The sequence below is a fragment of the Passer domesticus genome, chromosome 21, assembly GCF_036417665.1.
Source record: "Passer domesticus isolate bPasDom1 chromosome 21, bPasDom1.hap1, whole genome shotgun sequence".
NCBI classification, from domain to species: Eukaryota; Metazoa; Chordata; class Aves; order Passeriformes; family Passeridae; genus Passer; species Passer domesticus.
The window spans coordinates 3,119,141-3,134,399 of record NC_087494.1 but is presented as its reverse complement, the minus strand read 5'-3'; the positions used below and the strand labels follow the sequence as shown (position 1 = coordinate 3,134,399).

Below are 15,259 nucleotides of genomic sequence, written 5' to 3'. Positions count from 1 at the left end.
CCCGCCTCGGCCTGCAGGGGGCGCGCTCCGCGCGGAGCTCCGGGCGCCCCCCGGCGGATGGGATGGGATCCATGGGATCCGTGGGATCCATGGGATGGGATCAATGGGATCGATGGGATGGGATGGGATCCACGGGATGGGATGGGATCGATGGGATGGGATGGGATGGGATGGGATGGGATGGGATGGGATGGGATGGGATGGGATGGGATGGGATGGGATGGGATGGGATGGGATCCATGGGATGGGATGGGATGGGATCAGTGGGATGGGATCCATAGGCTGGGATGGGATCAATGGGATGGGATCAATAGGATCAATGAGATCCATGGGATGGGATGGGATGGGATGGGATGGGATCAATAGGATCAATGAGATCCATGGGATGGGATGGGATGGGATGGGATCCATGGGATGGGATGGGATGGTATCCATGGGATGGGATGGGATGGGATGGGATCCATGGGATAGGATGGGATCCATGGGATGGGATGGGATCCATGGGATGGGATAGGACAGGATTCATGGGATGGGATGGGACAGGATGGGATGAACAGGATGGAGTGGGATGGGATAAAAGGGACAGGACAGGACAGGATGGGATAAATGGGACAGGACAGGATGGGATAAATGGGACAGGACAGGATGGGATGGGATGAACAGGACCAGACAGGAGGCTCCTGCTGCCCCCTGAGCAGGGCAATCCCCCTGTCCCGAGAACAGGAGGGCAGCCACAGCTGTCCCCAGACTACAAAAACATCCCCCAGGCAGTACCTGGCCTCCAGAGGAAAAAATATCGAAGGAAATCAACCCAAGGCTTTCTGATCACCTTGATTTATTGTAAAACAAATGGGCTGCACACTCAGCTCTTGCAGAGGGCCTGGGCCAGCAGGATTTGTGTGAGTCCCCAGTGCTTTGGTGGCCTTCTGGCATGGTGAGAGGAGGCATTTGGTGCTGCTCTGGTGATTCCCTACGTGGGAGAGCAGAAGAGCAGGATCTGAGGCACAAGCTGGCCATGTCCTCAGGCCCAGGGTGGCACCAGGCTCCCCAATCTCCTTCTGCCCGTGCCAGTGCCAGCCCTGTGGCTGCAGCTCTGAGCACAGTCACAGCACGTGCCCTGGCTCAGTGCCCAGCCTCTGCACCCTGGGGAGAGTCTGGGCTGTGGCTGCAGCCCTCTGCCATCCTCGGGCTGGGCAGAACATCAAGCTCGCATTCCTTCCCACCAGCTGTGCCCATCAGAGAAGGTCCAAAAGGATTCCAAAGGCTTGGGAGGGCCACCTGGTTGGGAAAATCCACCCTATTTGCCAGTGTGCCCTGGGGCAAAGCACCCTCGGGTGGGCAGCTACAGCACCTCTGCACACCCAAAGCACACAGAGAACCTGAACACTGCAGCTGTCCCAGCAGAGCAACCATCCCAAAATGTGCCTGTGTCTGTCACTCCCAGCCTGGGAGCAATCCCTGACCCCGTGCTGCACCCAGCCTGAGTCCATCCCAGTCTGATGGGACTGCAGATCCTGGCCCAGCTCACAACTGGCCAGCCTCGCTGCAGTCCTGCCAGGCCAGCAGCAGCACCACGAGGTCCGGGGGGCTGTGTGGCCCCTCGTGCCCTCGCCGTGGCCCCTCACAGACTGGGCAGGTTGCTCATCATGCTGGAGTTGCTGGACAGAGGCGCCCTGGGCCGCGCGTTCCAGGCCACGGAGCTGCGGAAGCTGTCGCGGCCGCGCAGGGAGCTCTCCGTGGAGGAGCCGGAGTTGATGTCCGAGATGGCCACGCAGCTGCCGGGCCCGCAGAGCCCGGCCCTGAGGCAGCAGCAGCACAGCAGGCTCCCCACGGCGCGGCGAACCTCCACGCTGCGCAGGGAGTAAATGACGGGATTGACCCCCGAGTTGAGCAGGGCCAGGGCCAGCGTCCAGTCCAGGCTGTGCAGGTGGCTGCAGGCCCCCGTGTCACAGAACACGTCGAAGAGCAGCAGGACAAACAGGGGGCTCCAGCAGAGGATGAAGGCCCCCAGGATCATCAGCACCGTCTTCAGCAAGCGCAGCGAGCGCCGGCGGCCGTGCCGGGAGCAGGTTTGCCTGGAGCTGGCCTGCACCAGGTGGAAGATGGAGATGTAGAGCCCGATGATGCCCAGCAGGATGATGCTGAACATCACCACCGAGAAGAGGATGTAATTCTTGGAGTAGAGCGGCAGGAGCACGGAGCAGGCCTGGAAATCACAGAGGCAGTTCCAGCCCAGCAGCGGGAGCAGCCCGATGACGAGGGCCAGCAGCCAGCAGGCCACGATGAGGCCGCGCAGGCGCAGGGTCTTGCTGGCCTCGTTCTCCGCGATGGGCCTCACCATGGCACTGTAGCGCTCCACGGCCGTCACCAGCAGGCTGAAGGTGGAGGCGGCCAAGGCGATGAAGAGGATGCCCTCCCTCAGGAACCAGAGCTGCGGGGACAGCTGGAAGGTCTTGCTGCCCGACAGGCAGAGGTTGCAGAGGTAGGCGATGCCCGCCAGCAGGTCGCTGAGGGTGATGCTGGCGATGCAGGAGTAGACCCAGCGCCGGCCCCGCAGGCAGCGCAGCACGGCCAGCAGCACCAGCAGGTTCTCCAGGATGATGAGGCAGCTGATGATGGCGAAGGCCATGCGGAGTGGCCCCATGCCCTCGTCGCCGGAGGGCCGGGTGGTGAGCTTGCCCGAGAAGTTGTAGTGCTGCAGGATGATGTTCACGTTCCTCGTGGCCGCCAGCTGCAGGCAGGAGGATTTTGTGCCCAGCAGCTGGGCAGAGTCCAGGGGGAGGAGCAGGGAGTAGTTCACCAGCCAGCCCAGCACTGGAGCAGCCATCTTCTGAGCCTGGGGCAGCACTCAGGGGATGCTCGGTGCTGGAAGGGGTCAGGTGCAGAGCAGAGCCTCTGTCTGAGGGCTGGAGCAGCTGTGAGGCTGAACCCAGCCCTGCTCAGTGGAGGTGAGAGTCAGAGCCCTGTCAGCCAGCCCTGCAGCACTGGAAGAGCAAGGGGAGAGGAGGGTGAGGTGTTTTGTAAGTCCACCCATGAGCATGGGCTTCCTGTTGTTTAATAAAGTTTCCTGTTGTGACTGACAGCATTGACATCTCTTCTAACAGCTCTCATCATTTCTTGGTAAGGGTCTGGTTATTCTCAGCTTTGCTGTGGTTGTGAAGGTGTGACATGAAAGAAGAAACGTGCCAGGGTTGGAGCAGGCTGCGTCAAACGGGCCAACACCTTGATGGGTGGGGTCTGGGGGGCTGAACAGATCCAAGTGCTGGTGAAAGCACCCAGACAGCCTGAGACACAAAGTGCTTTGCTTGCTGTGCTGCTCAGCTCACCCCTGAGCCTGAGAGAGCCACTGCTGCCCTGTGCCATGCTCAGATTCTTCCTTCCGAGGAAGATCCATGCTGTCACTGCACGGGCCCAGCTCCTGCCACTCTCTCAGAACACATCCAGACACATCCATCCTGTCTGTGCAGCAGCTCCTGGCACCTGTGGGGCTGCAGCTGAGCCTCAGCCCCTCCACTCCAAAGGAAACCAGCTGCTCCAAGCTGAGCACGTGCCCTGGCACTCCTGCTACACCTTCAACTCACCAAGCACCTGCTAGAGATGGGTCAGGATCCTCCCACAGGCAGGGAAGGAGGCAAAAAAAAACCTTTGAGGAGGCACAAAGTGCTGAGACCAGCAGCAAGGAATGAGAGCGTGGCTGAAATGTTAATTTCCAGCATTGGCCTAATCCCTTATGTTGGCAAAACTCAACAGGAGAGCCTTGGAACGTGCTATTCCCAACTGTGGCTGGGAATTTGCCTTTGGACTCACCTGGCATGGCTTGTGGGAGGCTCTTGCTGCCCGAGGGAGGTTCAGCAGTGCTCTCCAGCTCCTCGTCTGAGGCCCAGCACGGTGCAGGTAGCGGGAACAGCTCCTCGTGCAAAATAAGTGTGGCTTCTACCTATCAAAGTGAAAAAAGGGGAAGTTACACCATCAACCACATTTCTGTGCAGGGTGGACCCCACCCAAATCAGCTGCAGAGTGGCTGAGATGAAAGAAAAGCAGGGCGTCTTTTAACTCAGCAGAAGCTGTGCCCTGCTGCCCCTGGGCTCTGCCTCCAACTGGAAGCCATGGAGATGTCCCCAGGCTGAGAGCCAAGAGCAGTGAGCTCTCCCCTCAGCAGGGAGCTGTCCAGGGAGCCCATCCATCCCTGCATGGATTGATCCCAGACCAGATGGCAGCACAGACAGGAGGAAAATGCAAAAGAGGCTCCTGCAGGAAGCCACGTGCAAGCAAGAGTGGTTCTCACCAAAAGCTGAGGGCTCCATCCTCCACCTTCACCCTTTCAGCTGGGGTTTTGGCCTTTTCTATCAGCAGTGGGGAAAGAAGCTCACAGTGATACGGTCAGCAGATGACCCGAGACTGAAGGAGCAGAAATCAGCAGGAAGGATGGGCCACGAGTGCAGGGCTGCACGTTCAGCACCCAGAACTCACTGCCAAACCCTCCCCAGAGCCCTGGAGTCCAAAGGGGCAGAGTGACCCTGGCACATCACCCCTGTCCACTCTGTCCAGGACGGAGCTGGTGGAATGTGGGAAATGGATTTGTTGAGAGCTTTCAGGGCTTGATTTTGGGAAATGGATTTGTAGAGTTTTTAGGGCTTCATAGAAAGTTCTGAGTCTCTGGGTCTGGGTTATCTCTGGGTCAGGAAAAGGGTATTGTCCAACAGTGGAATGTTCCTGAAAGGTCAGAGGATGGAGAAACTTGCCTTGTCAGGGGCTCTAAGCAGCTTCTCCAAGAGCTGGCAATGTGTGAGGAGTCTCAGAGATTCCTGAGAGATCTGTGGAGAGGATGGGGCAGGCAAACCCTTTTGAGTTGAGGCAGATGAGCTGCTGGGACAGCTTGACCCCCTCACCCTTGGTGTTCAGGTTCTCTGGACCAGCAAAAGATCGAAGGATCTTCCTAAAAAATGCCCCTTCCACAAACACATCCATGACTGGGGGCTAATGGGGTCTGAGCCCCACATGAAGAAGAATTCCTGCTCTGTCTTGTCCCCCTTGCCCTCTGCACAGCCCCAGTCTGAGCAGGATCTTGGCCCTTCTCCTCTGCTGCCAGCCCAGTTCAGATGTTCTCTCTTTGAACCAAGTGGAGAAAGAAGCTCACAGTGATAAGGTCAGCAGATGACCCGAGACTGAAGGAGCAGAAATCAGCAGGAAGGATGGGCCACGAGTGCAGGGCTGCATGTTCAGCACCAGGAGCTCACTCCTGGTGAGCAGGGGAGGGACACCCCCTCCTGCAAGGTTTCCCATTTTTTCCTTCAGATCAGAGCCACAATCTGCCTGGAACTGCCTGGTGGCCCTGAGTGCTGGGCTGGGAAGGGCCAGGGGAGGCACGGGGGACAGCTGAAGCCCCGTGGACCTGCTCCAGTTCCTTGCCTAAAGCAGGCATTGATGGATGCTGAGATGAGGCTCCTCAGCAGAGAAGACCTGGAACCCTCCAGAGGTCAACAGGAAGGCCAAAATACCTTGACCTCAGAGAGAGGAACTTGTCTGCAGTCAGAGAGGAGCAGGAGAGCAGCTCAGCTCCCTGTGCCATGGCCTGTCCCTCCTGTCCTGGGGCTGCTGCTCCCCGGAGGGTTTCCACCCACAGATTGTGGGGGGCCACAAGTAACTGCAGGGCAAAGGCAGAAAGGTACAAACACAAGATAAAATATCGATGATTCCTCTTGAGGTTTTCCTGCTGTGCTGCTGCACAGTCCTGATTAAAGCCTGTGCTTTCAGATATGATTTAAAACACCAAAACATGGGTTCAGCTCTGTGGAGAGCCGTGTCAGGCAGCCCGCAGGCTGGCTCATGGACATCAGGCACCCACATTTCTGTCCCACATCTCTCCCTGCCCATGCACCCCTCTGCATGGCCCCAAGGCATCCACTTGCAGGTGTTTTTCTGCTCCAGGAAGGGTGGAGCAGCCTTGGTTTAAAAATGACTGATCACTGGCAGTTGAGTGGTTGCACTTCCCCGCTTTGGTCTCCTCTATTGCAGAGCAGCACTTCCCACATCCCAGTCCCCAGGCTGGCAGGAGGCTTTGGCCCCAGAGGAGCCAAGGAGAGCCAGGAAGGCCCCTCTGACCTGGGCTGACCCAAACCCTGCAGATTTGACTTTTCACAGTGCTCAAAAACCATCCCAGGCGCAGCTGATGTCCCCTTTAATTTAAATTGGCTGGGGTGATGGTGGGTCTCTGTAGGAAAGAGGCTCTGCAGAGCATCTCTCAAAGGAAAACGAGAATATGAAAGAGCAAGTTTCAGGATTGTCTCCTCACTAACGACTTTAAATGGCCAAGATTTTCTGATTTTTTTTAAGTGGCTTTTTTTTTAGAACCTTGCATTTCCTTAGGCCAAAAACATTAAACAGAAAGTGTGAGAGAAATATGAAATCACACCTCAAAACCACCAGAGATCACCTTTCTCTTGCTGCCAGCACCCCCTGAGGCTGTGACTGAGCTGTGCCAGGCTCTGCCTACCCCATCCTTTCCACCCTGGGCTATCACCCATCAATGCCAGCCGGGGGCACGTGGGCACTGAGCAAGCCAGGCCAGAGATGCCCTGATTAGCCCAATCAGCCCTTTGCACATGGTTTCCTGGCTGCTGGGCACAGCTGCCTGCAGCTATAAAACCAACTCCTGGCCACGGGGAAAAACTCAGGACTTGCACCCAGCCGTGGCAGAGATGTGCCAGCCCCAGGCAGTGCCAGCCCTGCTGCTCCTGCTCTGCTGCCCCTGGGCCAGTGCCAGTGAGTCAGGGCTTTGCTGAGGGTGAGCTGGCTCCTTTGGGGCTCTCAGCAGCCCCTGGCTCACGCCGTGCTGGGGTGTCTTGCAGGTGCTGTGCGGGGTGGGATCGTGGGGGGCCACGAGGCGCGGCCCCACTCGCACCCCTACATGGCGTTCCTGAAGATAGCAGAGCTGGGGAGCTGTGGGGGCTTCCTGGTGGCCCCTGACTGGGTGATGTCAGCTGCACACTGCATGGGGTGAGTATTGATGCAGGGGTTTAATCTCTTTCTGTCTCTCAGAGCCTGGGAGCTCCTTCCCTGGAGCAATTTTGGAGCAGGTCCCTCCTGTGCTGGGCAGCTCTCTCCACCTGCGTGCCAAAATGAGGTGGGGAGGGGGTGACACCCAGCCCGATTTCCCCTTTCCCCCTCCTTCTGCCATGGCCAGGAATACCACAGTCATCCTGGGGGCTCACAACATCCACGAGCCAGAGAAAACCCAGCAGGTCCGGGGAGTCCTCAAGTACCACGAGCACCCTGAGTACAACCCCAGCACGATGGAAAACGACATCATGCTGCTGCAGGCAAGGAGTTCTGAGGGGACAGAGGGGCTCTGGGGCCACCAGGGGCTGGGCAGGGCTCGTCCTGGCTGTCAGCTCCTTCTCCAAAGCTGCTCCTGCCCAAGGTGCTGGAGGCTGGCACGGCTGGGAGGGACCTGGGAAGGAGCCACGGGCAGGGGTTGGAGCCTCATGTGGCTCTCACAGCAGCTCCCTGAGCCTGCTAGACCCCTGCCTGTCTCTGCAGAGTGAGTGTCCTGCTCACAGGACGCTCTCTGAACCCCCTGCTTTCCCCCAGCTGACATCAAAGGTCACTCTCAATGAGTACGTGCAGCCCATCGCCCTGCCCAGGACGGGCAGCGACCTCCCCACGGGCACCAAGTGCACGATTGCAGGCTGGGGGCTGATCGACGAGGACAGGGCCACCAACAAGCTCTTTGAGACCAAAGTGTCCATCTACAGCCGCAGGAAATGCACCCTCTTCTACCCCCACCTGGACTCTGGCATGGTGTGTGCAGGCAGCTTCCACCAGCTGAAGGATTCCAGCCAGGTACGGGGGGCACAGGGGCTGCTCTGGGAGCAGGAGCTGCTGCAGGAGCAGCTCCCAGGGCAGGTGACAGGCATTTGATCACAGTTCTGGCTCTCTGGATGTCCTGCCACCAGCCAGAGCCCCTGCCCAGCTCACCCCAGCTCAGCAGCCCAGGGCAGCCCCTCCAGCTGGGTGGGATGTGGGGCAGGAACGGAGCCCCAGGGCAGGGAGGGACCAGGGGTAAATCTGTTACCACAGGAAAATGACCTCTAAAATCAATCTCATCTCTCCCCAGGGAGATTCTGGTGGGCCCCTGGTGTGCAATAAAGTGGCACAAGGCATTGTTTCCTTTGGCTACGACTCCCCACCCGGGGTCTACACCCGCATCTCCAACTACCTGCCCTGGATCAAGAAAGTCATGAAGAAGTAGTGGCAGTGGCAGCACTTTCTCCAGCTCTGGTGTGGCCCTGGACACTGCAAGAGCTTCCTTCCTGCCCCTGCTGAAGGCTCAGCTCCCTCCTGTCTCCTCGGGAACCCAAGTGGCTTGATCAGTGCACACCCTTCACTCTGTCCTGGAGTCTGTCCCTTCCTGTCTCAGGGCTGTGCTAACCCCCCTGGCAGAAGCAGAGATGGCCCCAGATGGCCCAAAAAGAGGCTGTGCCACAAGAAACCCCACTTCCTTCAGAGATAAAGCCCTGTTCCTGCTTGAACCTCGCTGCACTTGAAGTAAACTCAAAGCTGCACCTCCCAGCGTGTGTTGTGTTCTTGTGGCCTTGCCACAGAGAGAAATGGTTAAATCACATTTAACAGGAGGGAGGCTCTGGCTGCTGCCCCTGGGAGGCTGCAGGGACAGCAGCAATCACAGCTCTGCATCCTCAGTCGGGGGAGAAATCAGAAACAAGAGCTAGGCTTGCCTTTAATGGGGTCACAGGGACTGGGGTCACAGGGATGAGGAGTGTGCTGCAGCAGAGAAACTGCCCAGGCAGAAATGGGAAGAACGATGGGCACACACTCCCTCCACCAGTTTGAGTGGGGTGCCACCCTCAAACTGGGAGCTCGGGCAGCAGGGGTTGGGCACCATCAGTGCCCAGGGCTCTGGGGGTGTTGGCATCAGCAGTGCCCAGGGCTCTGAGGATGTTGGGCATGAGCAGTGCCCAGGGCTCTGAGGGTGTTGCTCTCTGCAGAGTGAAGCTGCTCCCTCTGAGGAGCTGCAGCCCTGCCACAGAGCAGCGAGGGCACAGCTGGCACAGCAAGGGCACAGCTGGCACAGTGAGGGCACAGCTGGCACAGCGAGGGCACGGCTGGCACAGCGAGGGCACAGCTGGCACAGCAAGGGCACAGCTGGCACAGTGAGGGCACAGGGCACTGCAGGCTGCTCTCCCCGAGCTGCAGGAGCTGCACTGCTGCAGGGAGCTGTGCACTGGGCCCTGGGTGCAGGCAGGTGGCTGCTGGCAGCAGGACAGGGCTTTGGGATGGCAGAGAGGAGGCACAGCCCAGGTCCCTGCTGTCACACCCCGGGCTCTGCAGCCACAGCCCTCCCCATTTCTGCAGGGCAGGAACACAAAAAGGCCTGAACTGCAGGGCTGCTGAAGGCCCTGGGTTCACAGCAGTGCCTGACCCCAAAGGCACTCCCTCCTTTCCTGCCTGCAGGGCCCGGCTGGGTCCCTGGAGAGGGCAGGGGCAGTCCTGGCTGCTGGCACATCCCTGTCCCCCGAGCAGCCCAAGCCTCTCCCCCCAGCTGGGTGATGCCAAAGCTGTCCCCACACAGGGGATGTTTTCAGACAGATCCTGCACTGGAGTCTGGGCTTCCTCCCATGCCTGCCCCAGGCTGCTCCCTGAGCCCTCAGCTCTTCCTTGCAGCTCGTTTCTGGTGGCAGCTCTTGGGTACAGAGAGAGCCAAGAGTCCCCAGGGGGAGGTGATGGGGACAGATTAAATAAAGTTGGTTTATCTAAAATTCATCACCAACCTTTATTCAATATATTAGTAAAATATTATAAAATATAAATATAATATATAAAATATATTATATAAAAATAAATATTTATATTTATATTTATATTTGTATTTATATAAATATAAATATATATATAAATATAAATATAAATATAAATATAAATATAAATATAAATATAAATATAAATATAAATGTAAATGTAAATGTAAATATAAATATATTATTATCTATTATTATAAATTATTATAAAATACAATTCAACACCACACTGAATCATATTTCATAATACATATTCACAATCACACTTCTCTTCCAAAATTTTTCATCAGAAAGAAAAAGCTATAACTAACTCTCTCATTACCAACATTACCTTAACAATTCCTAACCACAAGCAACAATCTTATCAATTTTACCATCAAAATATTCAAACTTTACAGCAACAACTTAACCTTAATAACAATAATACTCATTCAATAATTATCACATAACCTTAAAAAAATTTAAATTAAAACCATTTTTTTCCATAATTAGAGTTCCAACAATTAGCTCTGGTGAATGAGTGAGTGCAGAAGTCCCTGGCAGGGGTGAGGATGTTCTGTGATGTCAGGAGGAGACTTTGTCAGTTGGTTTGTGGTGGGAAAAACCAGTGGGGAATTTTAAATACACGAAAACAGACTGCAGTCCAGGGGAAGCGAGCCTGCCCTGCTCTCGTGGGGGCAGAGGAAGGTTTCCCCAGCCCAGCCTGGATTTCTGCTCACAAATCCCGCAGGTTCTTGCCCGGGATGAAGGGAAGTTGTGTCGGCTCTGCCCCAGCAGCCAGGCTGCCCTGCTGGAGGGTCCCTGCTTGGGCTGCTGCTCTCAGCTGCTATCGGCTCAGAAATCTGCAAGCCAACAGCCTGAGCTGCTTATCTGTGCTTTGTGGATCTCTGTCACGTCAGGCTTTTCCTTGAAGCTCCAGCTGCTGCAGGCTTTGCACGAGAATGGCAGCTTGTACCTTCAGATGGGGTTTGCCCAGTTGGCACGGGAGGCAGAGGGGAAGGCAGATTTACTGGCAGTGAGGGCAGCAGGGCAGCCTCAGCCCGTGTCGTCACAGGTGAGCTGTGGATCTGCAAGGTTTGCTGTCCCTGTGAAATCCCAGAATGGTTTGGGCTGGAAGGGCCCTTAGGGATCATCTCATTCCACCCCTGGACACCTTCCCCTGCCCCAGGTGCTCCCAGCCCTGCCCAGCCTGGCCTTGGGCACTGCCAGGGATCCAGGGGCAGCCACAGCTGCTCTGGGAATTCCATCCCAGCCCCTGCCCACCCTCCCAGGGAAGGATTTCTTCCCAGCATCATCAGTGCCATATAAATACAAATATAAATATAAATATAAATATAAATATAAATATAAATATAAATATAAATATAAATATAAATATAAATATAAATATAAATATAAATATAAATATAAATATAAATATAATATTATGAACACATCCATGGCAATTTTGCTCCATTAGCCAAGAGTGCAGCTACTGAGGGAGAGCAGGAGGGTCCTCACCTGCCACTGTGATGCCTCAGGTTTGAGCTTTTCTATTTTTCACATTCTGTGCTGCTTTAGTGTGTGGGTCTGGGTTCATATCAGGGGATGGTGAGCTCTGTGCACAGAGCAGGGAGACAAAACAATTCCTGCTCTAGCTGGGGACCAAGGACAAAGGATCCAAACCTCAGGCCCAAGAGCACAAACAATGTGGAATGAAGAGAGAAAAACAAGGATGGGACTGCATGGGCTGGGGCTGGAATTGGACAATGAACTCCAAGATGCAAATGGAGCAGAACTGATCAAAGTGAGAGACCCCATGGCTGGTTGTGCATTTTGTGACCATTTTGGTTCATCTTGGGTGCAGCCCTGGCTGGGCTCTTGTGCTGCCCAAGGTGCATCCACTGAGGCCTCCTAATAAATCCCTGCTTTATTAATTAACTCTGTCTATTCTCTGTTCTAGGGCAGCCTGCAGAAGGCATCATTAGAACGGATGGAACTGATGCATCAGGTGAAAGAAATCATGTGGGGTTTGTGATAAAAATCAAGAGGGTTTGCAAGAATAGAAGCTGCAAGGGAAGAGCTCGCTGGAAGTCAGAGGTGAGGGTGGGTGCATGGCCCACAGCTTCCAGAAAAAACACGAAGTTCTAAAATTGGCTCTGGCTTTAGAAGGACGTCAGATCCCTCAGATCAGACCCATGATGGAGGTGGGTTGATGCCCAAAGCCAAGACTGCCTGAATTCCCCTCTCACACTGCTGAGACATGCAACTTGTGGAGAGATTCTTCAGATGTGTCTGCCTTCTGTGGTTTCCTGGAGTCTGGTGTCAGGCTATAAAACCTTGCTGGGAGCAGGACGAGACCCCAGGAGCTGCCCCGCCTCGAAGGGATCCACAGAAGGCTGTGATGGAGCACCTGCTGCCCCTCCTGCTGCCCCTCCTGATGCTGATGTGCCCCCCAGTCAGCAGCAGTAAGTAGAGTGGGCTGGAGGAGAGGGATGGGGAGGGATGAATCTCAACCTGTGCCCTCCAAAAACCTCATCCTCAGCCCCATCCATTGCAGGTTATCCCTGGAAGTGGAGGGAGAGAGGAGGAGAAGCCAAGGCACCCCCCAGGACACCCCCCACACCCTACCTGGCCTTTCTGCAGGGGAAGGACAACCACTCCTGTGGAGGCTTCCTGGTGGCTCCTGGCTGGGTGATGACAGCAGCTCAGTGCCTCGTGTAAGTCCTTGCTGTGCCCACAGGGCACCTGCAGAGAGGTGTCTGCCCCTCCAGGGCCTGGGGACCCCCCTCCCATGAGGGGAGCCCTCAGCTGGCTCTGTCCTGGCAGGCAGGGCAGGGCAGGGCAGGGCACAGCCCTGAGCCCCATCTCCCTCCCCAGCCCACCCTCAGATATTTACCCTGATTTTTTCCCCCTCTTTGACTCATTTTTTTTTGCCAGATGTCAGCAATGGGAGGTCAGGGTGGCTCCTTCCCTGACCTGCTCTCAGGCTTTGTCCTTTCTGCCCCCAGCTGGATTGTTAGCACATTTCCTATGGAATAATATTCCTGAGGATACTCCAGCTGCTTGCCCAGCCCTTTTCCACCCCTCCAGCTGGGGTGTGGCTGGGCAGGAGGGCTTTTCCAGGTGTGCACAGCCCTGGGTGTGGCTCCCACAGAGCTCAGGGCTGCCAGCTCTGCCCCGTGCCAGTGCCAGGCTCGGGGCCAGTGCCACACCTGGGCAGCAAAAGGGAGGAGCCTGGAGGCTGAGCCTCACCTGGGAGACTGGGAGGGACTCCTGCACACACCCAAGGTCCTTTCCAACCCTCCTGAGGCAGCACTTTCTGCAGGTGCTGTAGAGGACAGAGAAATATCCTGAAATATCCTGAATATCCAGGCTCCTGAACACCAGTTTAGAAGCCCCTGGACTTCCATGGGGCTGTGGAGCCCAGAACAAGCAGCAGTATTGCATCACATGTGCCCTGTTTGAGGTCTGGGCACTGAGATAAAAGAGATAAAAGAGAGATAAAGGAGATAAAGGAGCCCTTGCAGAGCTCTGCTCTGCCAGGTGGGAGCTTGCTCTGCTCTTGGCTGGGCAGGTTCACTGGCACACCTTCTTGCTCCCACCATTCTTCTTTAAAAGTGCTGGATAAAAGATTTTGTGCATAGGGAATATCCATATACACTGTATTGTGTAATTGCACTCTGCTGGGAGATGAACCTCAATGTCCCCAGGTGAGACAGGGACAAGCTGGTGACACCCCTGTGCTTGATGTCACCAGGCACAAACCTCTGACTGTCATCCTGGGAGCCCACACGCTGCCAAGGAGAGAGGAAAGCTGGCAAACCTTCCAGGTGAAGGAGTACCACTGCCACCCGGGCTTCAGGAGCCCCAAGGAGGGGAATGACATCCTTCTGCTGAAGGTAACCTGGCGTGCAGGGCTGAGCTGCAGCCTGGAGGGGACAGCGGGTCACAGGTGCCTCATCTCTGTGCCTTCTGTCCCCTTGCCCAGCTGAATGGCAATGCCACCAGCAACGGCCACGTCAGGCCCATCTCCTTTGAGAAATCCAAAGTTCGGGGTGGGACGGAGTGCAGCGTGGCTGGCTGGGGCCACAGGACAGCCACTGTCACCATCATCAGGCAGAGGGACTGCCTCAGCCACTACCCAGGCCTGGCTGACAACCTGATCTGTGGGCGCAGCAGATCCCCCAGGGTACCTGAAAAGGTCAGTGTGCTCAGGGAGGAGGAGGAGGGGGAGGTTTGAGCCAGGGACAAAGCACAAGGAGAAGAGGATCCTTGTCTTCTCATGGCACAGGACCTGGGAGTCCCAGCCATGGCTTGGCCAGAGGGGTTCACCCTGAGCCTCGCTGTTGGTCTGAGTGTGTTCTGTATCTGGAGCCAGCAGAAGGGCAGAAATAAGTGTCAGTGTGCCCCAGCTGGGTCCCAAACAAAGCTGTCACCTTGGGGAGGCAGAGTTACCCCCATGCACTGAGTCCGGGCTCCTGCTGGGGAAATCCTGCCCTGATGTTTGCAGCCCCCCTCCTTCCCTGCAGGTCCCAGCACTGATCTCTCTCTTCCTTTTCACAGGGTGATGCTGGGGATCCTCTGGTCTGCAACAACAAAGCCTTTGGCATCTTCTCCTACAGGCACAACAACTGGCCTGGCTTCTACACACACATTGCCCCTTTCCTCCCCTGGGCCAACAGTGTCATGAAGTCCTCGTGACCCTGCTGCCCCTGCAGAGCTCACCCTCCAGAGCCCTGTCCTCACCAGCTTCCCCTTCCTTTCTCCCTGGCAACCTCTGCCACTGCTCCTCGGGGATGTGGCAAGGAGCTCTCCACGGCCAGGCCGAGCTGTGCCCGTGCTGGGCTGGCACAGAGTGGTGCCCTGGCTGGGTTTGTCCCCTGGGCACGCTGGGCTCCTGCAGTGCTGCCCTGGCTCAGCCCTCTGCGGCTCCAGCTCTGGAGGGGAGGCAGCAGCACAGCCCAGAGGGGTGTCTGGAACCCTCAGGGGATGCACGAGGAGACCAGAGGGATGCAAAGAGCAGCCTGTCATTTGTGCCATGTCTGGGTGTCCCCTGCCCAAGCCCTGGGCTGCAGGGGTGCCCAGGCTCCAAGGAGAACACTTCCAGAGCTCCACTACTGCTGTCCCTCCCTCTGGCACCTGCTGCCTCCTCTCTCCCCTCTCCTGTAGCTCCAGTGTTGTAAGAAACATGAAAACAATAAATCTCATCAGCATTTGAAAGCCTTTTTCCTGGTGCAGTTTGGATTTCTCTGGGCCCCTGGCTGCAGTGCTGAGCAGCTCAGGAGAAAGGCACAGCTCCAAGAGCTGAATGCCAGGCTGGAGGTTTCTACCCCAACCAATGGCCTCCCTTTTCTGCCCTCCAAACCTCCAGAAGAGATGTGCACTCTGGATTTCAGGGCAGGGGCTCTCCTCACTCCCTCCAGGGACCTCCAAGCTGGTCCTTGGGGGGGATTTCCTCTCTC

At 56.3% G+C, this 15,259-nt stretch overlaps 3 protein-coding genes across 3 annotated transcripts; 2 read left to right on the top strand and 1 right to left on the bottom strand.

Annotated features, from left to right (window-relative positions):
- Positions 1-894: 894 nt before the first annotated feature.
- Positions 895-2,827, bottom strand: S1PR4 (sphingosine-1-phosphate receptor 4). The gene has a single exon (XM_064396585.1). The coding sequence runs from the start codon at positions 2,825-2,827 to the stop codon at positions 1,622-1,624; it is 1,206 nt and encodes a 401-aa protein (XP_064252655.1). The 3' UTR covers positions 895-1,621.
- LOC135284825 (mast cell protease 1A-like) lies at positions 2,370-8,569 on the top strand. Its single transcript, XM_064396587.1, has 5 exons — positions 2,370-6,762; positions 6,849-6,996; positions 7,184-7,319; positions 7,591-7,842; positions 8,117-8,569. Exons 1-5 carry the CDS (start codon positions 6,603-6,605, stop codon positions 8,249-8,251), a joined length of 831 nt encoding a protein of 276 aa, XP_064252657.1. The 5' UTR covers positions 2,370-6,602; the 3' UTR covers positions 8,252-8,569.
- A 3,514-nt stretch (positions 8,570-12,083) lies between these two features.
- LOC135284826 (granzyme G-like) lies at positions 12,084-14,601 on the top strand. The gene is given in 6 exon segments (XM_064396588.1): positions 12,084-12,184; positions 12,186-12,262; positions 12,340-12,514; positions 13,555-13,696; positions 13,786-13,998; positions 14,361-14,601. Coding segments are annotated over 6 exon segments (846 nt in total). The 3' UTR covers positions 14,499-14,601.
- Positions 14,602-15,259: the final 658 nt, after the last annotated feature.